The 25,091-nt window shown below is 44.2% G+C and overlaps 1 protein-coding gene across 1 annotated transcript; it reads left to right on the plus strand.

The window, feature by feature from the left end:
• Positions 1-1,089: 1,089 nt before the first annotated feature.
• On the plus strand, positions 1,090-13,375 carry RNH1 (ribonuclease/angiogenin inhibitor 1). The gene is made up of 9 exons (XM_056850931.1): positions 1,090-1,186; positions 2,813-2,983; positions 3,681-3,851; positions 4,208-4,375; positions 6,758-6,928; positions 7,546-7,716; positions 9,443-9,613; positions 10,941-11,111; positions 13,288-13,375. The coding sequence occupies exons 1-9, from the start codon at positions 1,101-1,103 to the stop codon at positions 13,373-13,375; spliced, it is 1,368 nt and encodes a 455-aa protein (XP_056706909.1). The 5' UTR covers positions 1,090-1,100.
• Positions 13,376-25,091: the final 11,716 nt, after the last annotated feature.

Consider the following 25,091-nt stretch of genomic DNA (forward strand, 5'->3'; position numbering starts at 1 on the left):
GTTGTGCAAGGTGACAGAAACTCTGTGGTAAGACGACAGTTTCTGTGACCTAAATACTGCAATTCTGCATAACTGTTTCTGCTAGCCAAGGGCAAAGATCGGCTCTGGATAGCACCCTGGACTATTAGAAGCCTTGTTCATTGTGTACAAACCCCATTGTTCTTTTTTCCAGGTATCATCTGGGTGTGTGAACCTAACAATTCTTACACGCACAAGGGTAGCAACTTCCCCATAACATCAGAAATTCTTAGGCTACCGAATTGTGCACTTGGTTCCAAGTTCCATTATTTCTTTAATATCATGTGTATGTCATTCTACTATTTAAAATGACTGAGACAGTTTTTATATTTTATGCTGGCCTTTGGCTGTAATAAATGCTGTCTGGTCTGACTGAGGCAGTTTACAACAATAACTGGATATATAAATAACCATAAAACAACCAAAGCACAATTCTCAAACAGAAATAAAACAATTTTCCTATTTCATGGCTGTCGGGCCATACAAAAATGTTTCGAGCACCATGATATCTTTGCACCAGTCGATAAATCACCAATCAACAAATCTGTTTAATGTTTTCCCCAGTTTCTTGGAAAATTACGGAGGGAAAGGTGTTCCTCCGTTAGGGTGCCGCCACAGAGAAGGACCTGTTCGTGGTGGTCTTTGGGGCACGTATACGTGCTTTCTCAATACATATTAATATACAAATGTTCAGAAAGGGATGGTTGCATCAGTGTAAGTGCACAGTGCCTTTGGGAGGGATTCCTTTGGTAAATGTGGTAATAAACTGCCTGTTGGTATCCAAAGGTGTTGCATGACTCTTGCATGTCCTACAGAAATGTCGTAACAAACGTCCTCTTGAGGGCTGTGGGGTTAAGGTGCAAGTTGTCTTTCTTTTGCCACAAACTGCCTTCTGCATGGAGCTTTTGAGCAAAGAGCAGCTGTCTGTTAAGAAATCCTGTCTGGCCGCACAGGTTGTAAGTGTTGCAGGTAGTGTATAGTGGAACTAGCTTGAAAGGGAACAATGGGATCCTTTGGTTCTTGTGGGGAAACGAGGCACTATTTCTCTCTCTCTTTTCCCCTCTCCAGCAGTTCCCTCAAAAATGGACCTTGACATCCAGTGTGAAGAACTCAGTGAATCAAAATGGAAAGAACTTGTTCCTTCCTTGACCCAGTACAAAACTATTAGGTAAGTAAAATTCCAGTGAAGTATATGGCTTTTTAAAGGGAGGATATAGTCAGACTACTTGATAGAGCTTCAGTCGCTTTTAAATTTGGCAAAAAGTTTAACATGTTTTGGGGGTGAAAATGTAGAAAGGCTTCTTGTGAGGGGTCCCGCCACCCATGGGGAGCCCTCCTCAGCAGGTCTATTTAGAAGTAAGTTCCATGTTAAATAATGGGTTTTGCTCCCAGGAAAGTGTTTTTGGGATTGCTCCAGGGTTCTTTGCTGTACCACAGCAAGCTTTTAAAGAAGGATAATGCTGCTGCTTCTCCTTGCGCATATTGTGGAGAATCTCAAGTGTGAATCTCGGCGGCTGCAGTATGGTGGTAGATTATGATTGACTAACTGCTTGCGATTGACTAACTTCTGCAGCTTCTGAAATGGGGAGGGAGGACTGTTTTTAGTATCAAATCTGTTTTATTGGCATGTTCCTAGCTCACTGCAGATGCCAAAGGCAGAAGAGTGGCTCTTCTCCTGTGTGATGGGCAGAGATCTATCTTCTTAGGATGTAGCCTGCAGTTAGCAGTCTTATCTGCTACTGCCATTCTGCTACTGCCATTCGTAGTCTTCCTGTACTGTGTGTTCTGTAACTTATTATTGAGGCCTAAGAACTCATAGAATCATACAGTTGGAAGGGACTACCAGGGTCATCTAGTCCACCCCCCTGCACAATGCAGGAAACTCACAATCACCTCCCCCCACCACACCCCCAGTGACCCCCACTACATGCCCAGAAGATGACCAAGATGCGTTCCCTCTCATCATCTACTTAAGGTTATAGAATCAGCATTGCTGACAGATGGCCATCTAACCTCTTCTTAAAAACCTCCAGGGAAGGAGCGCTTACCATCTCCCAAGGAAGCCTGTTCCACTGAGGAACTGCTCTATCAGTTAGAAAATTCTTCCTGATGTCTAGACGGAAACTCTTTTGATTTAATTTCAACCCGTTGGTTCTGGTCCGACCTTCTGGGGCAACAGAAAACAACTCTGCACCCTCCTCTATGTGAGAGCCCTTCAAGTACTTGAAGATGATTATCATAGCCCCTCTCAGTCTTCTCCTCTTCAGGCTAAGCATACCCAGCTCCTTCAACCTTTCTTCATAGGATTTGGTCTCCAGACCCCTCACAATCTGTGTTGCCCTCCTCTGGACATGTTCCAGCTTGTCTACATTTTTCTTAAATTGCAGTGCCCAAAAGTGAACACAGTACTCTAGGTGAGGTCTAACCAGAGCACAGTAAAGCAATACCAGCACTTTGCTTGATCTGGACGCTATACTTCTGTTGATACAGCCCAAGATTGCATTTGCCTTTTTAGCTACCACATCACACTGCTGACTCATGTTCAGCGTTTGGTCTGCTAAGACCCCAAGATCCTTTTCTGCTGGATTACCTACCATCCTGCTTCAGATAGCTACAATCCTACCAATTTCAACTTATCATTGTGTCTGCACAAATGTAACCTTATAAATAAATTTGGGTTAAACAGTACTGAGGGTTAAATAATTTTGGTTTTAAGAGGACTATGCATGCGGGACCTTTCACTGAATTGGACTGATAGGACTAACCCCATCCACCTCCATCTGCTCTCTCTTAGGCTAGATGACTGCAGACTCCTGAGTCCTCACTGTGAAGATCTCGCCTCTGTTCTGAGTTCCAGCCAGACTCTGACTGAACTGAAGCTGAACAACAATGAACTGGGAGATGCTGGTCTGGAGAAACTGTGCAAAGGATTGATGAATCCAAGCTGTAAGCTTCAAAAGCTATGGTAATTCCCAGATAATATATAGTTGTTGTCCCCCCACAATAGTGGTGATTTTAGTTTAGTTGGTTTGAATTGCATTAGGTGAAGCTTACAACGGATGGAAACTTCCATAGCACGTTTCAGAGAACTCTCCCATCTGAAGATGGCTAAGCAAGTGGCTCAGGATTTTTGGCATAGTTGGAGTAAAATCTTCAGCTTGATTATTGTTTCGTCACTGTTCAATAAGTCTGATCTTTTACTCATATTTTTGCCACTAGTTACTGCTGAATAGCAAGACTGGGTGACCTCTGCTGCTGAGAAAGTGTTTTGTCAGTCAAAACTTGCCAGTCAAGGGGGAATCCTTATGGCATGACCAGTTCCCAGCATCTCCATATGAGCTGCATTTAGCAAAAGGCACTGGCTCTTTCTGGGGTAGCTTTGTAGGGCATTAACCCAGTAGATAAAAGCAACAGATGAAGCTTTCTAGCATAGAGGAGCAATGGTGGGAAAAGCTTTACTACTTTTTCTACCTATTTTTTGTGCAGCTGTGGCATTTTTGGGAGGTGGTCTTTAATAGTTTTAAAATTAGATTATTGTAGACTATATCAGATTATAGTCACAGTCTTCTAGAGGTTGCTATATTGCTGCAAGAGTGGAATACAGCCGTAGATGCAAACAGCCTGTCCTGGAAAGGCTCACTTGCTCTGATCTGTTCCTGTAGCCTGCAGAACTGCAACCTGACCAAAGCCTGCTGTGAGAATCTCCGTACTCTGCTCAGCACAAAACCATCTCTGACTGAGCTACGTCTGGGAGACAACCGGTTGGGCACTTCCGGGATTAAAGTACTCTGCGAAGGTCTTCTGGACCCTCACTGCCAACTACAGAAGCTTCAGTAAGTGTCCAGTACCGAATGGGTCTTGAGTTCATTCCAGTTGAAAAAATGACTTTTTCATTTTCTTAAATTGTCTTCTTATGGAAGTGGATAAAACAGGCTCCTACCTGTTGCTTGATAATAGCTTTCATTTCATAGCTTGAAATAGTATTTGTACGGTACTTTTCAGAATACTTTATATATTCTAAGAATGTTAAACCAGAAATACATGGTGACCCGAATTGCATAGCGAATACCTAGTAGAGCAATACTGGCGTTCAGAAGCATATTCAGAGGGGAGAAGAATGGGCTTCAGTACTTAAACTAGTCCCATCCTTGTCTAGTAAAGTCTTTGTTTTTCTTCTGCTTTGTCATAGTTTGGACTATTGCGAACTCTCGGTAAGAAACGCAGAGGCTCTCAGTTCTGCGCTGCGCACCAAGACCCTCACTGAACTCAACCTGAGCAACAACAAGCTGGGGGATGCAGCTGTGAAACAGCTGTGCGAGGGCTTGCTGGATGCTCACTGTCAACTGGAGTCCCTACAGTAAGTTGCAGATTATCTCAGCTTTTGTACTGCTGCCTTACCTAGGGTTTCATCAAATAGCAAGTATGTTGCCAAAGATCAAGGTGCTTTTTTGCATAGGGAAGACTTGACATTTTCAAAAATATTATGCTTACTCGGGATTGGATCGTGTTCTTTCCTGAAGACGGCCACAGTAGCACGGTCTGACTGGTTGATTTTGCGTTTTTGTCTTGCTCTTCCTCCAGTAACCTCTTTCTGGTAGTGGAAAAAAAAAGGGGAATAGAACCCAACCTAGAAAACAGAAGTTGGGTACCCAAGGTTGGGTGGGATGAAAAAATATAAATAATGGAAATATATAATTTATTAGAAGCGCTATGTCAAGATTAAAATTATTTTTAAAATGTTAAAACTGCACAATGGCATTTCCTAAGCTTGATATCTGTCGCCACATGCCAAACGCGTTTCGGCCTATATGGCCTTCCTCAGTGGTCTATTTGAAACCTGTATAAAACAAACACACATATTACAAATATATTTACACATACAGGCAATACAAAACGGACCAGGCATGTAATAGGTTGTATAAATTACCAATTATTCCAACATCTGGTATGATTGTTTTAAGTTTTTATGCTGGGATGTATATGTCTCCCATTTAAGCTGTGTGCAAGTATCAACCATTGACTAGGTTAATACTTGCACACAGCTTATATGGGAGACATATACAGCCCAGCATAAAAAAACAATCATACCAGATGTTGGTGTAATTGGTAATATATACAACCTATTACATGCCTGGTCCATTTTATATTGCTTGTATATGTAAATATATTTGTAATATGTGTGCTTGTTTTATATGGGTTTCAAATAGACCACTGAGGAAGGCCATATAGGCCGAAACTTGTTTGGCATGTGGTGGCAGATGTCAAGCTTAGGAAATGCCATTGTGCAGTTTTAACATTTTAAAAATAATTTTAATCTTGACATAGCGCTTCTAATAAATTATATATTTCCATTATTTATATATTTTTCATCCCACCCAACCTTGGGTACCCAACTTCTCTTTCTGGTAGTGACCAGAAATGGGCTAGGTACAGTTCTAGCTGACTGACCTTAAGATCACAAAAATACCATGGGGAAGACTGGACTCCATGTCTTCCTTAATATCATCCTTGTACTGGGTCTGACAGCCTCTAAGTGTGCCCATTGATCACAAGTTCACGCAGTATATGTAACCTGTCCAGTGCATTTTTAGTATGTGTGGTCTGTCACTATAAAGTTCACTTAAAAGATAATGTGAAACTTTGTCTTGACATATTGGGTTGGGATTCATTATTAGGGAGAAAAGATCCTCATAGCCAGTGCCGGATTTACGTATAAGCTAAACAAGCTATAGCTTAGGGCCCCACTCTCTTGGGAGCCCCCCAAAAATTTAAAGGCAAAAAAAAATGGATGTACATTTCCAAAATATAGGATAAAAAACAAATAAAATAAAACCTACATACAGCAACAATGTTTTGTGTTGTGTAGGCTCCTATGATGTAAGTAATGGGCCCCGCCTGCTAGCCTGCTCCCTAAAATATCACTGGTTTGCTCATTTCTATATATAGGGTGCCTACATTCTGCATGGACTGGTTGCATGGCAACATGTAGCATGCAGCTGCAGACTGTAGTGCAGCACAGTTGAATCCAGGATAGCTTAGGGCCTCATCAAACCTAAATCCTGCCCTGCTCATATCGCTTGGCACATTTACTGATTCGTTCTCATTGAAGACTGCCTGGCAAATCTTGTAGTAACCCCCACTGACTAGCAAAACTTATTGGTTCAAAGCCTTGGCTAAGGCAGTGCTTGTCAGTTCTCTGTTGGCAAGTGGCAGGAGTAGAAAGCATTTTGTAGCCAAATAAAACTTGTTGGTTGTCTGGGTAAATAATATTTATTACTTTAGAACATTTTTCTGCTGCCTCTCCCGCTGCCCAAGGCAGCTTACAAAATAAAAATGATAAAAGCAAAATATTAAAAGATGTTTAATTAAAACCCAGCATTAAAAGCCCAGCGTGGGGGGAAAAGACCATTGGCAGCTTAAAATAAGTTTCCAGGTTGAAATAGTGTTAAAATAGCAACTGCTTAATTCAAAACCTGGGTGAACAGAAACATTTTCGCCTGGTGCCTAAAAGAAAGGACCAGGTGATCCTTAAGGGGAAGGGCATCCCACAAGCGAGGTGCCACCGCCGAAAAAGGCCTGTCTCTGGTTGCCACCCAACTCACCTCTGAAGGAACAGAAAGCAGGGTTTGTGAGACGGATCTTAACTGGTGGGCTGGATTATACGGGCCGAGGCGGTCTTTCAAGTACCCTGGCCCTTATTTACTTACCATTGATCTTTGCTTCTGTTTTTTTCCGGCAGGTTGGAGAGCTGTAGGATCACAGCTGCCAGCTGTGGGGATCTTGGCACTGTTCTCAGTACGAAGCCATCCCTGAAAGAACTCTGCATAGGCGAGAATAAGATTGGCAATGCGGGTGCCGCACTCTTGTGCCAGGGTGTCTTGAATCCAGATTGCAAAATAGAAAAGCTTTGGTGAGTGACTTTTCTAGAACAGGAGCTTGTCTAAGGCAGGTGGTCATAAAACAGTCTAGGCTCATACCAGAATTTCTTGGTTGGCCTAGACCAGAAACTCTGTGGGATATGGATAGTAGATGAGCTGCCAGATCTAGATGCCGCATGCAGTGGACCAGTGGATGGATGGTTAAATGGGTTTTCAGGTGTAGATCACGTATGCCCATTTGCTTGGAAGTTTTTGCTTCACAGAAGTCAAGGCTTCTCTCAGTGGGGAATATGTGTGTAAAGTGCTGTCAAGTCACAGCCAACTTATGGTGACCCCGTAAGGTTTTCAAGGCAAGAGACAAACAGAGGTGGTTTGCCTTTGCCTGCCTCCGCTTAGGAACTCTAGACTTCCTTGGTGGTCTGCTATCCAAGTTGACCCTGCTTAGCTTTCAAGATCTGATGAGATTGAGCTGGCTTGGCCCATCCAGGTCAGTGGGATATACAGTTGTACTAAAACAAGTAGGCATGGGTAGTGTGTCCATGTCATGTTGGGTGTAGGAGTCTCACAAGATATTATTTGAAGATGGGATGAACTCTGTAGTGCTTCTGATTCTTCCTCGCTGAAGCCGATTACTTTATTACTGTTTCAGGTTATGGGAATGTGATTTCTCAGCTGCCAGCTGCAAGGACCTCTCCAATGTCATTAGTACCAAAGAGTCTCTCAAGGAAATAAGCCTGATTGGAAATGACCTCAAAGACGAAGGAATGGAGCACTTATGTCAAGGACTGAAGAGTCCAAAAGCTGCAGTCCAGTCGCTGTGGTAAGTAGCTTCCTTTGCTCCCTGCATGCTTTGGGTGTCAGTCATTAAATGTAACTACTTTATCAAGAGGCACAGTCTAGCTTCAGGGGCTTCCTTTGTGACCCCTATAGCATAGCTGCGGTCCTCTCCCTAGCACAGAGAGCAGTGGGGCTTTCCTCTTATGCCCCAACTTTCTCCTATGGAGAAGCAAGACCTAGGAAAACGGTTGTGGGTGACTTGAGTTGCATAGGCAGGGAGGGCCCTGTTAGTCTGGTCCATTTAGTGTGACTCTTGTGGGAATGAGTGGATGGTTGCTGACCCTTCAGAATGTGGTCTGTATTGAAAACTAGCCACTAATTGGGCTGAATATATAGAAACATTGAGCCGGAAGGGACATAAGAAAGGCCATGCTGGATCAGACCAAGGTCCATCAAGTCCAGCAGTCTATTCAGACAGTGGCCAACCAGGTGCCTCTAGAAATCTCACAAACAACACAACTGCAGCAGCATCCTGCCTGTGTTCCACAGCACCTAATATAATAGGCATGCTCAACTGATCCTGGAGAGAGTAGGTATGCATCATCAGGTATGCATCAAGGGTCATCTAACCCAACCTCCTGCACAATGCAGGAAATTCACAACTACCTCCTCCCACACCCCCAGTGACCACTGCTGTATGCCCAGAGAAAGGCACAAAACCTCAAAAACCCTGGCCAGTCTGTCCTGGATGAAAATTCTTTCCTGACCCCAAAGTAGTGCTTGGCATTTCCCTGGGCATGTAAGAATGGGCCACGAGAGCTGAGCACTGACTCATCCCTTCCTGCCCACCCTCTCATGATCTGCCTAAGTTCACAGAATCAGCATAGCTGTCAGATGGCCATCTAGCCTCTGCTTAAAAAACCTCCTAAGAAGGAGAGCCCACCACCTCCTGAGGAAGCCATTTCCACAGATGAACCGCTCTGTCAGGAAGTCCTTCCTAATGTTTAGCCGGAAACTCTTTTGATTTAATTTCAACCTGTTGTTTCTGGGCCAACCTTCTGGGCCAACAGAAAACCACTCCATCCTCTATATGTCAGCCCTTCAAATACTTGAAAACGGCTGTCATATCACTGCTCAGTCTCCAGGCTGAACATCCCCAGCTCCTTCAACCTTTCCTCACAGGACTTGACTCTTCCTCTCCGATCTTTAGAAAGTTGTTTGTGGATCACTGTCTCACTCCCTCGCCAGCCATGTTGCTTTGATCCATATAGGAAGAGGTTCAGTCTTTCCTGCACTCCCCTGCCAAACTCTCACACAAAACATCCTGTTTGCTTGCTCCAGATTGCAAGCTCACTAGCTTTGTGATGCTATTTATACAGCTGTGTAACTGCAGACCCTAGCCCAACCAGCTCGTCAGGTGACTCACCTTAATCAGCAGACAAGGGAAAAAGGAGGGAAAATACACCTGAGACCAAACAAGCCTCAACTCTCTTAAGATAGAACCGAACATCAAAACCAAGCATCCAAGCACAAATTTTGTACCAGAATCAAACAAAACAAGCACAAAGCACAAACCAAACAAGCACACCCTTAGTATCATCACCTTTTTGCTTCCACACAAAACTCCCTGTTTGCTCCTCCTGTTCACTCTCTCCAGATCCATATAACTGACTTTAGAGAAAACAACAAATAGCCCTAGATACTGGGTGAGGACTGGATGTATTGCGGACTGGTCAGGATTGTCATGGTCTCTGGTTTGTCCATTGTAGGTTAAGAGAATGTGGCTTGACTGCAGCCTGCTGTAAGAGTATTGCGTCTGTTCTCAGCCAAAATGGTCGCTTGAAAGAGTTACAAATAGGTAGCAATAATCTTCAAGATGAGGGAGTAGCTCAGATCTGTGAAGGACTGATGGACCCCAACTGCACCTTACAGGCTCTCTGGTAAGTTACCTTGCTGATTTCTCATCTGTCTTTATCTAGTATAGTTCTATACAGCGCTTCCTCCAAGGAACTTACAGCTGCAAAGACAGTTAATCTCTCTTCCATGTTGTCCTTTTTCCTTCTTGAAACCCAGTCCTTAAGCTGCGTATTGTAGCAGCCCACTCTGTAAGTCTGGCGGGGCTAGGGCTACCCTACTTGGGATTCTGGGGCAATTTTCCCTTCGGCCTTACTTAGCAGATCTCTTCAGTGGCTATATTTCCCAACTGCCATGGTCGAAACTTTTTTCGTTGAGAAAAGAAGAGCCTGTGATTAAATTTGGGCAGGTTGTTTCAGTGTTAAAATATTAGCTGAACAAAGGGCTAAACGTTCTTGCCTGTCCCCCTTCCCCTCCAGACAGGATGTTTTTTTCCCCCTCATCTACCTGAAGATTGATTTGCCTTCTGCCTCTTGATGGTGGCCATACTTTGCATGCATATCATAATTCCCTAAGGGACTTCTCCACTCAACATCCTGCCATTTCTGACTTCGGAGGGTCAAACACAACATGGCCCAGAACTTGCAATACTGCATTGAGAGGATGCAGGGACTGTAGAAGGAAATTTGCGCGGCAAGGCAGGATATGCACAGAATGCAAATTGATCGTATGCTAATGATTAGATTTTTTTCCAGCCGCATGAATGTTTCTACAGATTTCACTTGCTACATTTAAACTGCTTGTCTTCCATTTAATATTCGTTCATTATATTTTTATCCCGCCCTTCCTGACTAAAGCCGGGCTCAGGGTGGCTGGCAACATGGAATTGCAATTAAAATCATAACTAGCATGTGAATAATCAAAACATACTGCAGACCCACATGGCCACCTCAGAAACGATTGTTCTTGATGAGATCACGAATGTCTTTTATTAGAAATGTAATCACTCTAAAGGCTATAAATCCACGGCAAGAATGCCTATTAATATTGGGGCTTCCCAGACACGTTCTGTTGTCTCGCGAGGGGTGATTTAATATTACAAAAATAAATATTTTAAACTATACTTCAGTTGGAAAGTTGTGATCCCTGAACGGTCACTTTGCAGTGAAGTTTCCTTGAACAGATATGGTCGAAGCTTAAGCTGTTCTGAATGCTTCTCTATACAAGCCTGTATTAGTAGCCTAAAGGGCGACAGCAAGTCCATCTAAAAGATGCTTTCTGAAACACACATGCCGTTCCACATATGTGACTCCCATTATTTGCTGTCTTAAGATCCTGCCTGGGCGCCTCTGGCAGGAGCAAGGTTTATAAATATGCAGGATGTGGTTCATTCTTATCCTGATTTCTGCTTAGGTTGGGTAACTCAGAACTCACCCCTGCTTGCTGTGACAAACTGGCTGCTGTCATAGCTGCTAAGCAGAGCCTGACAGAGCTGGAGGTGAGTAACAACAGCCTGGAGGACGAAGGCGTCCGCAAACTCTGCGAAGCCGTGAGAAATCCAAACTGTCACCTGCAGCATCTCATGTAAGTGATTTTTCTTCCTGCAGAGTTGGGCATTGAACGGGGGTGGGAGAGGGAGAACCAGCGTGGAGTAGATTCCAAGGACGCCCTGGCATTTGCATTCAGATGACACCCCCCCCCCATTAGAGCCTGCTGGGATGGGTACCAGAAGTGCCCTTGTTGCATCCAGGGACTTGGGTCTGGTATGAGTGGCTGCTGCTGTGAATGTCCCAAGAGGAGGCAAAGCAGCATTTCATTGAGCTGCTATCCTCTAGCACAGGGGTGGGGAACATCAGGCCCGGGGACCGTTTAAGGCCTGTGAAATCATTTGGTCTGGCCCTTCGTGGGTCCTGGCAGATCTCTAGCTCAGAAGGATCTAAGACTGGTGATCCGCCCCCTCCCGCGGACAGGAATAACCTCTATTCAAGGAAGATGCGAGTTTGTTTTGCCGAGAAAAGGAACCCTTTTCCCCCCTTGCAGAAGAGGTGTTAGGTATGGAGCTGCTGGGACCTCCCAAGAAACTGTTGACTGGTTCTTGTAGGTTATCCGGGCTGTGTAACCGTGGTCTTGGAATTTTCTTTCCTGACGTTTCGCCAGCAACTGTGGCAGGCATCTTCAGAGTAGTAACACTGAAGGACAGTGTCTCTCAGTGTCAAGGGTGTAGGAAGAGTAATATATAGTCAGAAAGGGGGTTGGGTTTGAGCTGAGTATTGTCCTGCAAAAGTATTGTCCTGTAAGTATCAAGATAATGTGCTAATGAGGGTATGGTATGTTAATATGGAACCATTGTATCCTGAAGTGATCTGTTAATGTGTGTAATCCAAAGCTAATCTGTATGGCTATTGTTGAATGCTGTCTTTGTCTGGAGGTTTTTCAGGGCAGGAAGCCAAGCCTTATTCATTCTTAAACTCTCCTCTTTTCTGTTAAAGTTGTGCTGATGTTTATGAATTTCAATGGCTTCTCTGTGCAATCTGACAAAATAGTTGGTAGAATTTTGTCAGATTGCACAGAGAAGCCATTGAAATTCATAAACATCAGCACAACTTTAACAGAAAAGAGGAGAGTTTAAGAATGAATAAGGCTTGGCTTCCTGCCCTGAAAAACCTCCAGACAAAGACAGCATTCAACAATAGCCATACAGATTAGCTTTGGATTACACACATTAACAGATCACTTCAGGATACAATGGTTCCATATTAACATACCATACCCTCATTAGCACATTATCTTGATACTTACAGGACAATACTTTTGCAGGACAATACTCAGCTCAAACCCAACCCCCTTTCTGACTATATATTACTCTTCCTACACCCTTGACACTGAGAGACACTGTCCTTCAGTGTTACTACTCTGAAGATGCCTGCCACAGTTGCTGGCGAAACGTCAGGAAAGAAAATTCCAAGACCACGGTTACACAGCCCGGATAACCTACAAGAACCAATGAACTCTGACCGTGAAAGCCTTCGACAATAAACTGTTGACTCTTTCCCACCCGGGCCATGGAGAACCATATTCCATCTGTACTACAAGAGGGCTGCGGGAGGAAGTGGTGACAATGGAGGGGTTAAAGGAGGCAGGGCCAGAATGCGCACGGGGGGGGGGAGTTCATCCTGTGCCACCAGGTGGGCGAGTACACCACTGGTTGGATGCCTGCCTGCTTGCCCGCTTGGGAGAGGGGTCATCTGGGGCGGCTGCCTGCTTGGGGCTTGGTCAGCTAATTTTTAAGTTGATAATTTTGCATGGCCCGCAAATGATGTTATAAATATCCAAATGGCCCTTGGCAGAAAAAAGGTTCCCCACCCCTGCTCTAGCATCTTCAAAACTCTTTAAGGTGGCATCTTGGCATTCTGGTGAATGACAGTGTTTCCTTGGAATTAATTGGAAGCAAAGTTGCCCAAATAAATGAACCTCAAGAGTTTCTCCTTACAAACCATGGGGCTTTCTGTCTGAGACACCAGTCTCCAGCCTTCGCATGGGAGAAAGATACATCTGAATAATTAAAGGTGTGGTTTCCAGATTCTGTCTCAGCACTTTGGCCTTGGAAAGAGGATCTAAGGGTTCTTGCGTCTGTCATCCAGAGAAGTGCATTTTTTGGCTTTATGTGATTTCACCCTTGCTGATTCTTCTCAGTATCGCTATCCTTGAACTTTTATCTGTCAGACATATTGATGATAACTTGAACTGTGTTCTGTTGCAGTTTGTACGATATCTTCTGGAGTTCAGAAATAGAGGATGAACTGGCTGCCCTGGAAGAGTCAAAACCTGGATTTAAAGCGATTTATTGAGAGGCATAATCCGGATGTGGCCTGCTGCTACAGTTCCCCCCCCCTTCTGTCTTGTTTGTGGACCGTACCTGCTCACCACATCATGACGGATTTTTGATTCCAAATTAATGGACTTGGCAAATCTGAGTCTGTAAGCTACACTCAGTCTTAGGAGTGCTCTTGGCACCTCAGCTTTGCAATAGCTCAAGAGAATAGATACCTTTGTGGATATCTGAGCGTCTGCTGGGTTTGGCTTTTATATACAACCATAAAACAGTGTTAGTGGGTTTTCTTACTGCCTTGGAAATAGAAAAAGCAGAACAGCGTAGAATATGTCTTTGGCAGGGTCTTGTAAAGACCTTATGGGTATTTGTGGGTAACTTAAGGAACTCTGTTCACCAAGAAGAAGCCTTATTGGAGGCTTCTATATATAAGAATAATGGCACTTGGGGTGCTAATACTCATTTAATTATGATATGTTCCCCCTCTTAGCATCTCTGACATCATGTATTCTGCTGAAATGGGAACGTCGTGAACTTTGATCAGCAGATGTAGCTCCACTGAAAACAGAATAAAGTTTTATCTTGCAAAAGATATGTGTGACTCTCCTTTCTCTCCCCCTCCCCTCCCCAAATACAAGGAACTAAAAACTTACCTTGGTCCTTTTCAGCCTGAGAAATTTTAAGAACGCCATGGTCCCATATGCACCACTGATTGAAAAAGCACAGAAGATAACTGGATATTTTTGATCATTAGCTATGATATGGTTTAATGTGATACTATCCTCTAATCTTGCCTAATTATAGCCAACCATGCTAAACCACTGGTGTAGCTCCATACTTTGCTACTGTGGATCTTGATCCAAAGTGGGTCATGACTTTCAGATGGGTTGCAAAGTTCTAACTTGAAAGAAGAGAGTTTGGGCCCCGCTCCTCACAGCAGTGGGGAATAAGGCAGAGCAGCTGCATTCCCTCCCCTTTTTTGCTCTGCACCCCAATTTATTCCCAGGTCCCTTGCTTGTTCCCAACCACCAACAGTAGCCTATGCCTTAGCCTCCCAGTGGTGGACCCAACAAAGTAGAGAGGCCGGTCCTGCTTCAGACAGTTTGAGAACCACTAATGAGGCTAATATTCAAGACTTTCTATTCCTCGGCTCCATCATCAACCAAAAGGGAGACTGCAGCCAAGAAATCAGAAGGAGATTGAGACTGGGAAGGGCAGCCATGAAGGAGCTAGAAAAGATTTTGAAGTGTAAGGATGTGTCACTGGCCACCAAGACTAGATTAATTCATGCCATCATATTCCCTATTACTATGCATGGGTGTGAAAGCTGGACAATGAAGAAAGCTGACAGGAGGAAAGTAGATTCCTTTGAAATGTATTGGAGGAAAGTGTTACAGATACCCCGGACTGCCAAAACAATCAGTGGGTTATAGCTCAAACCAAAACTGTTACCGCACTAGGTATTCCCACCGATGTATTAAGAGTTTGAAAACGTTATAAAAAATACTGTTCGCACTTTGTTTGGCCTCTTTAGCTGTGAAGACGTCTTCCAACCATTTTTTAGCCGTGGCATCCGAAAACCCTTTTAAAGCGATGCTTTTTATAACATTTCCAAACTCTTGATACATCGCTGGGAATACCTAGTGCGGTAACAGCCCAAGCCTGAACTTAACCCTGAGGCTGAGGCTATCATACTTTGGTCACATTATGAGAAGAGTAATTGGAGAAGACAATCATGATAGGAAAAGTTGAGGGCAGCAGGAAAAGAGGAAGATCCAACAAGAGATAGATTGACTCCATAAAGGAAGCCACAGCCCTCAATTTGCAAGACCTGAGCAAGGCTGTTAAGTTAGGACGTTTTGGAGGATATTGATTCATAGCAGGGGTCCTCAAACTAAGGCCCGAGGGCCGGATCCGGCCCCCGGAGGGCTTTTGTCCGGCCCGGGGACCAAGGAAGCCAGTCCCCCCTTGCCCCCCTCCCCAGAGCTTTTCTGGGCTTCCTGGCTGTGTACGCACAACTGGAAGCCTCCCTCCCGCCCCAGTCGCCCCCTTCCCTGCTCCCTCTCCAGCCCAAAACCCCTTTCCTGGGCACACAAGGCATCTTGTGCTTCGCGTGCCGCCCGGTCGCCCCCTTCCCCCTCTCCCTCCCAGGCCCAAAACCTCCTTTCCTGGGTGCGCGAGGCGTCTTGCTGCCTCTCATGCCGCCCAGTCGCCCCCTTCCTGTCCTGGTGTTCCTGTTTTGGCCACAGTTGGCAGCGTTCTCACGGCTCGGGGCTCTGTCTCCTCCTGGGGGTATCCTTGTGGCCTGGAGGTAATTGTAGGGGCCCCTTGGGGGGGGCTGGGCATATCTCCAGGGAGAAGAAAAAGATTTGTGGCCATTTATGCACAGGAGGTTTTGCCTTGGATTTGCCGCTCTCCAGATGCACATTTTCCCCATCCGAATTCTCAGAACTCAAAAGTAAATTTCCCCCCCCACCCCAGGGGAGAGTTTGGAGAATTCGGATGGGGAAAATGTGCATCTGGAGAGCGGCAAATCCAAGGCAAACCCTTCCATGAATAAATGGCCTTGGTTTTTACATGCCAACTTTCTCTACCACTAAAGGGAGACTCAAATTGCCTTACAATCCCCTTCCCATACCCTCCCACAACAGACTCCCTGTGAGGCAGGTGGGGCTGAGAGAGCGCTAACAGAGCTGTAACTTGCCCAAGGTCAGCCAGCTGGCTTCGTGAGTAGGGGTGGGGAAACCAACCAGGTTCACCAGATTAGCCTCCACTTCTCACTTGGAGGAGTGGGGAATCAAACCTGGTTCTCTAGAGTCCCCGCTCCCAACCACCACTCTTAACCACTACAGGGGGAATGACCGGGCTTGTAAGGAGGGTGCTTTTCCGGAGAGCCCCCTCGCGCCGCCGCCTCCTCCCCCGAAACAGTCCGGCCCCCAACAGTGTTTGAGGGACAGTGAACTGGCCCCCTGTTTAAAAAGTTTGAGGACCCCTGATTCATAGGATCGCTATGAATCGGAAACGACTTGATGGCACTTAACACGCACACAATGAGGCTTGACTCCTGGTGGATATTTTCTTGTACTAAACAATGATCTGGAGATTCTCAGATTGCAAAGGACCTTGGGAAGAAAAGAGTAAGAAAAGCTGTAATAGAAGCAGCCCTCTACTACCACCCTCTCCATCTCCTTTTCAGCAAAAGATGAAGAGATGAAGTAAAGAGATTTCTCCATCTTCTGCCTTGCCAAGGCTCATTTGTGTGTGCGCATGATCTCTTGAGTATGTTTATCCCATGAAGTTCAAGTGACAAATGACTTGCTGAACTCTTCCCTTGCCAGCTTAATTCTTACTGTCTCAGGACACTTAGGCAGTTTCCACATGGGATGGGATTTTGTGGCTTCCCCATTATTGGTGCAGCGGCACATAAAATGCAGGAGCAAAAGGGATTCCCCATGGCAGGTTTGCCTGCCCCAGTCCCCCAAGTTGCCGCCACCACTCCTGGTCCTCAATTCCCACCTTCCATTTTAAAAAAGCAAGTCTCTTGCCCCATTCCTTGCAAAGATATGCCTGTTTCCTTATATTTCTACAAGGGAATCTAGACAACCTGCTACACCTACAGTTACAATGGTTTATTGATATAATGATATTCTAGTGCTGACTTCTTTAAAAAAAAATTAAATCCTCCTGGTGGCAGGGGGAGGAAATGGCTGGGTTCAGGGTAGATGGCTGCTGCATGGGTCAAAAAACTCCCAAAATTTCCCACCCACACAGCAGCCATGCAGACTTTACTGCAATCTTTCCTAGAACTTTTTCTTAAACCTGTTTTGCTTCATACTGGAGAAATGGGCAAGAAACAACTGTTAGATCTGAATAAACATAAATAAAAAACAAAAATGTCCCTGGAAGTTTATTTCTCTGGCAGAAAGAACATGGACTGCTGTGGTCAAGGCAGTATCAACTTAATCTTGCTAAAACCTTTACATTACTATATATAAAAATACTCAGAAGGTAAAGGTCCCCTGTGCAAGCACCGGGTCATTCCTGACCCATGGGGTGACACCACATCCTGATGTTTACTAGGCAGACTTTATTTGCGGGGTGGCTTGCCAGTGCCTTCCCCAGTCATCTTCCCTTTACCCCCAGCAAGCTGGGTCCTCATTTTACCAACCTCAGAAAGATGGAAGTCTGAGTCAACCTTGAGCCGGCTACCTGAAACCAACTTCCATCGGGATCAAACTCAGGTCGTGAGCAGAGCTTGGACTGCAGTACTTCAGCTTACCACTCTGTGCCACGGGGCTCAATACTCAGAATGAGGGGTGGGTTTTTTGGTTCATTAGATCTTGTATGAAGAACTAAAATAACCATTAGATGGCAGAGCAGCATCTTAAATGCCATACTTTATTGCACAAAACTCACATACTCCAGATGCAGATTAACCACTTCTTTTAAAAGTTTGTACGCAATGTAATCACCTTGATTCCTAAAATTATGATCCATATTAGTGTATTAACTTGTAGCTGAGACTTGTTCTGCTCCTAGGACTAATGTGGGCTTCACTGTTGAATGTGTACATGATCCTAAATTGGATGGTGAAATTCATTTTGTTTTCTTGTGCTGTTGGAGCTATATATTTAAAAACATAGACTTTTTTTTTTTTTTTTTGTCTACTTGTATGTCTTCTTAAGCAGTTCCTGGAAAGGTGACTCACAAGGCTGAGACCAGGTGCCAAGTTTTGTACTATGTGAAATAGAAAAATCCTGTGAAATCAGGACATTGTGGGAGATAAAGGGAATGCTGGGACAGGGGAAAGCTGAGCCCATTCGTGTTTTCCAAGTGTGTCTTGTTAATTCCCACATTTCCCACTTGCCTTGGTGTTATGGGGTCATAAATTCAGCAAGGGATATACATTACCTCTTTTGGTACACTTTGGCTATGACTTGCTGGGTTATCTTCAGAAGCAAGGGAATTCTATGGCCAAACACAACTGGATTCTGCCCTTTGGAACGGAACCTTCCCTCTCTTTGTTTTACTATTCCTGGCACGCATCTCCAGGTTCAACATATGCTCTGCAAGCCAGCCAGCATTATGGCACAATTGCTTTGTGTTTTCTGGGACAGAATAACCTGATGGGCAAGCTGCTCCCCTGTTCCAACTGATAATGGTGTGTAAACTGCTCCAGGTCCATTGGAGCATTAGTTCTGGCTGACTTGGTTGGCCACATGTATACTTCAAAATATACATGCTAGTCAAAAACAAGTGAATGTAGATTTGCTCCTTCACATGTTCAATTCACAATTAGAAGTTTATTTCCCCTTTAGCATCAACCCTTTTTTGGATGAATTGGGAATTCTGATTTTAATTAGAGATGGAGTTTCTAAGCAATTGTAAATGTTCTTTAAGCATTAAGTGTGTCAAAATCAAAAGTGCTATCCAGTGCTTTTTTCTTGTAAAAAAGAAGAAGATGCTGGTACTCATATATAAGGAGCCCTGTGGTGCAGAGTGGTAAGCTGCAGTACTACAGTACAAGTTCTGCTCACGACCTGAGTTTGATCCCGACGGAAGTCGGTTTCAGGTAGCCGGCTCAAGGTTGACTCAGCCTTCCATCTTTCCGAGGTCGGTAAAATGAGTACCCAGCTTGGTGGGGGTAAAGGGAAATGACTGGGGAAGGCACTGGCAAACCACCCCGAAACCACGAATAGCCAAAGCAGTTCTTTCTACAAATGTCAAAACACCCCAAGTTTGCAGAAAAATCTAAAACCTTAAAAAAGGATGGGTTAACCCCCCACCAATAATAGAAGTGCCTGTAGGTTTAAGAAATGAATGCCTTCAGTGGCCGGTGCTTGGCAACCACAACAATATTACCAGCCTTCAAGACTTGGGGTGCTTTCACACATGCTGAATAACGCACTTTCAATCCACACAGTAAAATTCAGCTGCAAAGTGCATTGAAAGTGGATTGAAAGTATACTGTTTGGCATGTGTGAAAGTGCCTCCAGTTTCTATAATTGAAGAGCAAGGGGAGGGGCCAGGGCCATTTGTATAGCATGTTTATGTTCCTATACGAATATATAATTGCATCCCAGATTAAAATATTGGGCTATTTCATGCTTTTAAAGTTGTGAGCTTTTAATATGAACAAATTTGCCCCAGTATCTGCATAGAGGTATGAAGTGCAGGTTGTGATACATATGAAAATATGGCAAAACCCTTTTGAAAACCACTAGCTAACAGTTCATTGTAGATGGGTTCTAGCTTGACAAAAGCAAGGGCTTTCTTCTCAGCCATTCCCCTTCATTTGCTCCATGATGGACAGTGCAGCCCTAAGCAGAGTGGACGTCTTTCAAAGTCCACTGAAGTCAATTACTTTACAGTAAATCTAGCGTTGCACATCCAGAAACATAAATAGACTTAGAGCTCATTGGTTCTTGTAGGTATCCGGGCTGTGTGACCGTGGTCTTGGTATTTTCTTTCCTGACGTTTCGCCAGCAGCTGTGGCAGGCATCTTCAGAGGAGTAACACTGAAGGACAGTGTCTCTCAGTGTCAAGTGTGTAGGAAGAGTAATATATAGTCAGAAGGGGGTTGGGTTTGAGCTGAGTCATTGTCCTGCAAAGTATTAAAGGTAATGTGCAAATCATTGTCCTGTAAGAATCAAGATAATGTGCCAATTAGGGTGTGGTATGTTAATGTGGAATCATTGTATCCTGAAGTGATCTGTTAACATGTGGAATCCAAGGCTAATCTGCATGGCTATTGTGGACTATAGTCTTTGTTAGTCTGGAGGTTTTCAGGACAGGAAGCCAAGCCTTATTCATTTTTAAACTCTCTTCTTTTCTGTTAAAGTTGTGCTGATTTTTATGAATTTCAATGGCTTCTCTGTTCAGTATGACAAAATAGTTGGTAGAATTGTCCAGTATTTCAGACTTAGAGCTGTTCTGCAACACCTAGCACTTTCCTCCTTATATATTATAGCACCTGGAAACTGCTGGGATAAGATCTGGTGAAAGTGGAAACGCAAGCAGGGATACAATGTGTTGGACTTTATGGAAGTGGCTACTGCAGTATTTTTCATGTGCTTGTAAGCGGAAATTTTGCTCTGGTTCTGAGCCAATGGGAAGGTGTAATTTATCTTAGGCCCGCACTGTGATGCACCTTCAACAGATACCCACCTTGCTACTGCGCCAAGACCTGCAGCAACCGTTCCCCTAGTGATTAGCCAGCAGAATGGCTGCACAAGAAGCTTAATCTGCAACCAAGTAAAAGGGAAAGTATGACATGGAAGAATGGCATTCTGCCAGAGTTTATTTTGCCATTCTGAGGATTTTGTCATGGCTTGTCCTGCCTTCCCCAAAATATTCATTCATGCAATTGTCCTTAAAAAAAAAAAAAAAAAAAAAACAACTTATTTCTTTGTCTTCATATTCATCGTTCCATCCTGACTGAGCACAACGCATTCCCCTTTCTCGCCCTTATTTATAAAATTCTCTATTTTATTTATAGTTTGTGACCATAACTCATCTAAACTTATTGTATCTCTATTTTTCTGATATGCTGTTAGCTTAATTAAAACAGACATTCTCTATCTTTGGAATCGATTTTTGCTTCCAATGTCTGGCAAAGGTCGTTCTAGCAGCAATTATCATATGTAATCCCATACAAAGTTGGTCTTTAGTTGGGTTAGGTACTAGATTTAATAGGAATATCTCGGGTTTACATGGAATATCCATCTCCATTCCAACAGCTAAGCCTTTCACTATTTCAGACCAAAATGTTACAGCTCTCTCACATTTCCTCCACATGTGTATAAAATCTGCTTGTTTTCTATCACAGTACCAACAGCTGTTGCCCTGACCTGGATGGCCCAGGCTAGCCTGATCTGGTCAGATCTCAGAAGCTAAGCAGGGTCAGCCCTGGTTAGTATTTGGATGGGAGACCACCAAGGAATACCAGGGTTGCTGTGCAGAGGAAGGCACTGGCAAACCACCTCTGTTGGTCTCTTACCATGAAAACCCCCAAAGGGGTCGCCACAAGTCGGGTACGACTTGATGGCACCTTACATACACACACACACCAACAGTGTCATTTTCTGATTTATGGATTTTACTTCGTCTGAGTGGAGTTATATACCACATGTTTACCATCTTTATTAGATTTTCTTTCATTTGCACACTGATTGTAAAATCTAATCCCTTTGTGAATATGTATTCCCATTCTTGGTCATTCAATGCTCTATCCCAGGGGTCAGAAGAAAACAGTGCAGGCTGTAATAAGCTGTAAATAAGCTGTAACAGGAATCCTGTTGTTATCGTGTATATAGATATACTGTATTTTAAATCATGAAGATTGTCTTTCTTTTTCCCCCTGCTTCTTTCAGCTGCTGTTATTGTTTATTGTTATTGATATTATCCAATAAATTTTAATTTAAAAAACGAGTCCTGATTTACATAATCATTCTCCTGGGAAGCTTCTTGGCTAACTACACCCAATGTATTTAAGTCTTTCCTTCCTTACATTTTTGCATCCTTGTTCTGTGGTCAACTGTCATGGATATAGGGCTGCCAGCCTCCAGGTGATGGCTGGAGATCTCCCACTGATCTCCAGGTGACAGAGATCAGTTCCCCTGGAGAAATTGTCCGCTTTGGCAGTTGGACTCTATGGTATTGAAATCTCTCCCCTCTCCAAGCCCCTCCCTCCTCAGGCTCCACCCTCAAAATCTCCAGGTATTATCCAACCTGGAGCTGGCAACCTTAGTCACGGGGAGTGGGCTCATCTGTCCACTATTCTTAGTTGTGATGATATTTCAATTCTGGTGTATGTCTCTTTCCATGTTCATTACATATTAGCGCCTGTTGTGGACACTCTTAGCTGAATTCCTGTATTTTTAATCAGACCCTGGATAATATTTTATGTAAATTTCTGGAAAATCACCAGAAACTACTCCTGCACTGACCATGATATTTAACTGTGCAGTTTCATGGTGTCCAAATGCCCCACTTACAATGCACAGCAGCTTGTATTGTAGAACCAGGCTACAACCTGGGTTTTCTCCGTGTTAGTCAAGTAATGAATGTTGCGCATAAAATCAGGACCAAATCAGTTATTAAGAGAGTATCAAATAATTCTGTGATTTGTATGTGCTCTCAGGGCAGCAGGCTGAGTGCCTTGGAGCAGCTGGACGCATGCGTTTTGCTCTAGGAAAAGTAGATAAAGATCTATTTATTCAGCTCTGTGAGATGGATCCAAATACATGCTATCTTCCCATTGTTGCTGTGTGAGGTAGAACTTGTTTTTCTAGTGCGGTGTGCCAGTCCTCACTGGACTGGCTTTTGTGGTTTTGTGCTGCTTTTTTCGCCGAGAGCTTCATGGAATCCCTTTTGAAGAAAACTTTCTGAAAAGGTATGATTTTCACGTAGCACGTTATGGTTGTGTGCTCTTGAGTGTGAGAATCAGTGTGTGGATGGCACTTTAGAAACTTCTTGTGGGATGCTAGGCAGCTTCCAAGATTTGGAAGTGACCACGTCCCTGTCCAAATGCTTGCGTCTAGGCTGACCTTCCCTTGCTATCATGTGGTTGCCCAGTTTGTTCTTTTTTCACATTGTCCATGGAGTAGATTCACATACAACGCTTTTCCCCTACAGAGGGAAAATGAACATCAAAAGAACATATATGGCAAAGGAACAGCATCCACTGATGTGTGAAACATTACGTTAGTGTTTGTTTTGCCATGAGTGCATAGGTTGACAAGTCAATGTATGTAATTTGGAGCTTTAGAGGGCAACTAGAAATGTGGGAATGAGAATATGAACAAAAGAAGGTGCAGCATGGCATGTGGAATAGACGTGCACCATCTCATAAGCTCTTTGCACCATAAGGACTTAGCACCTCATGCACTACCTGCAACTGTTTGCCTAATTACTAGTATGGCATGCATATGGGCTAAGGCATGAGGCTTTTGGGAATCAGCTGCAGTGAATCAAGGAGACTTGCAACCCCTTCTTTCCCCAAGTTAAAATCCCAAGTGGACACGCCTTTAGAATGCAACGGAGCTGTTGAGTTCTTACCGAGCCCTCTGTTTTCCTGTCTGCTGGCTCTGTTGTTCATGCTCACCTTGAGCTGCAATAGCCCCAGCAAATTAATGCCCAGGGACATGTTCGGTGGGGAGCAGAAAAGGGAAAACAAATCTCACGCCAGTTCTTCATAAAACAGTTGTGAATAGTCTTTGCCAGTGCTCTTATACTGCGGTGTTGTGCAGGGCTGCTCCAGGACAAGCCCACAGAAATCACTGAGATTCACGCATGGCACTCGCACTTTTCCTGGCTAGCATACTTTATGCTCCAACTCAGTGGCGGACCTACATTTTTGGGGCCCTGAAGCTTGAACTGTTATGGGGGCCCCTTCGCAACCAGCAACAATAGGGCAACATCCAACAAGGTCCAAAGGGCCTGGCTGCCCTTGCGAGGACCCCGAGGCCCAAATGGCGGAGAACAGGGTGGTGGGGTGGAGTCCTTGACAGTGGGCCATACAGTGATGAAATAAAACCACAGAACTATTAAGCTGTGCACCAACAAAGGATTTGAGGATCCAGCTGCCAAAAATTTAGGCTGTGAATAGATTCTGGCGAGCTCAGTGGGCCCTTACAGCTGGGGGTTTGAGTGCTGCAAGCCCCCGAGAAAATTTTGAAATTTGACCAATTACAAGGACATTGTCAGGCCATATGAAATGGGTATTAGAGCATATTCTAAAGTCAATATTAAGTACTTCCACCCATTGGCTTATGATTCTTTCACTAAAAAACTCCATCGGTTTTGTTGAGAAATTCACTCATTAAAAAAAGTTGCTTCAGGGGGCTCCTCCGGGATTAGGGGCCCTGAAGCTTCAGCTTCATTAGTTTCACAGTAGATCCACCTCTGCTCCAACTGCGCCAACAATGTTTGAACCTCCCCAGACTGAAGTAAATCTTTTGCAACATTGAGCTTGACACACGGAGCCTTCTTTGCTCATCTGCCTTTACCTCGTAGGTTCTGTTAAAACTCTCACTTCTGCCTCCGTTCTCGTTTCAAATGCTGTTTTGTTACATGCTACCCGTATGTCGGCAAATGGTGTTTTTATTAGCAGTGGCTTGGGTCCTATGAGATCATTCCCCTCATGCTTCTCTCTGGCCAGTGCAGAGGCGTTCCTCTGCTGTGGTTTTTTCTTCCTCTGGCGCTAGCGCTTCTGCATGCATCAGGGCTACGTGAAAAACACTGATATTGTGGCTAGCGGCGGAGGAACTGAGTAATGCAGGAGAAGAGCATTTCTGCAGTGGCTGGAGAGAAGCATAAGGAGGAGGAGGATTTCATAGGATCCAACTTATGGTTGCCAACTCCGGGTTAGAAAATTCCTGGAGATTTGGGAGGAACCTAGGGACATTGGAGTTTGGGGAGGCTATAATGCCATAAAATCCTAAGCCAACCCCATCTCTCTCTCTCTCTCTCTCTCTCTCTCTCTCTCTCTCTCTCTCTCTCTCTCTCTCTCTCTCTCTCTCTCTCTCATATTAACAAGTAAACTACACAAAATGGGACTAAATAGATTCCCCAAACACTAGAGGCGCTTTGGTTATTATTTTTATGATGTTGCAAGACTTTAGCTACTTCAGAAGAATTGAGATATTATCCCAAGCAAGTCACTGGTAAGAGACTTGGGAAGGTAAGAAGTCGAAGGCACTTATGGAACCCGGTCAGAAAAGGAAACAAACCCC

The sequence above is a fragment of the Euleptes europaea genome, chromosome 6 (genome assembly GCF_029931775.1).
Source record: "Euleptes europaea isolate rEulEur1 chromosome 6, rEulEur1.hap1, whole genome shotgun sequence".
NCBI classification, from domain to species: Eukaryota; Metazoa; Chordata; class Lepidosauria; order Squamata; family Sphaerodactylidae; genus Euleptes; species Euleptes europaea.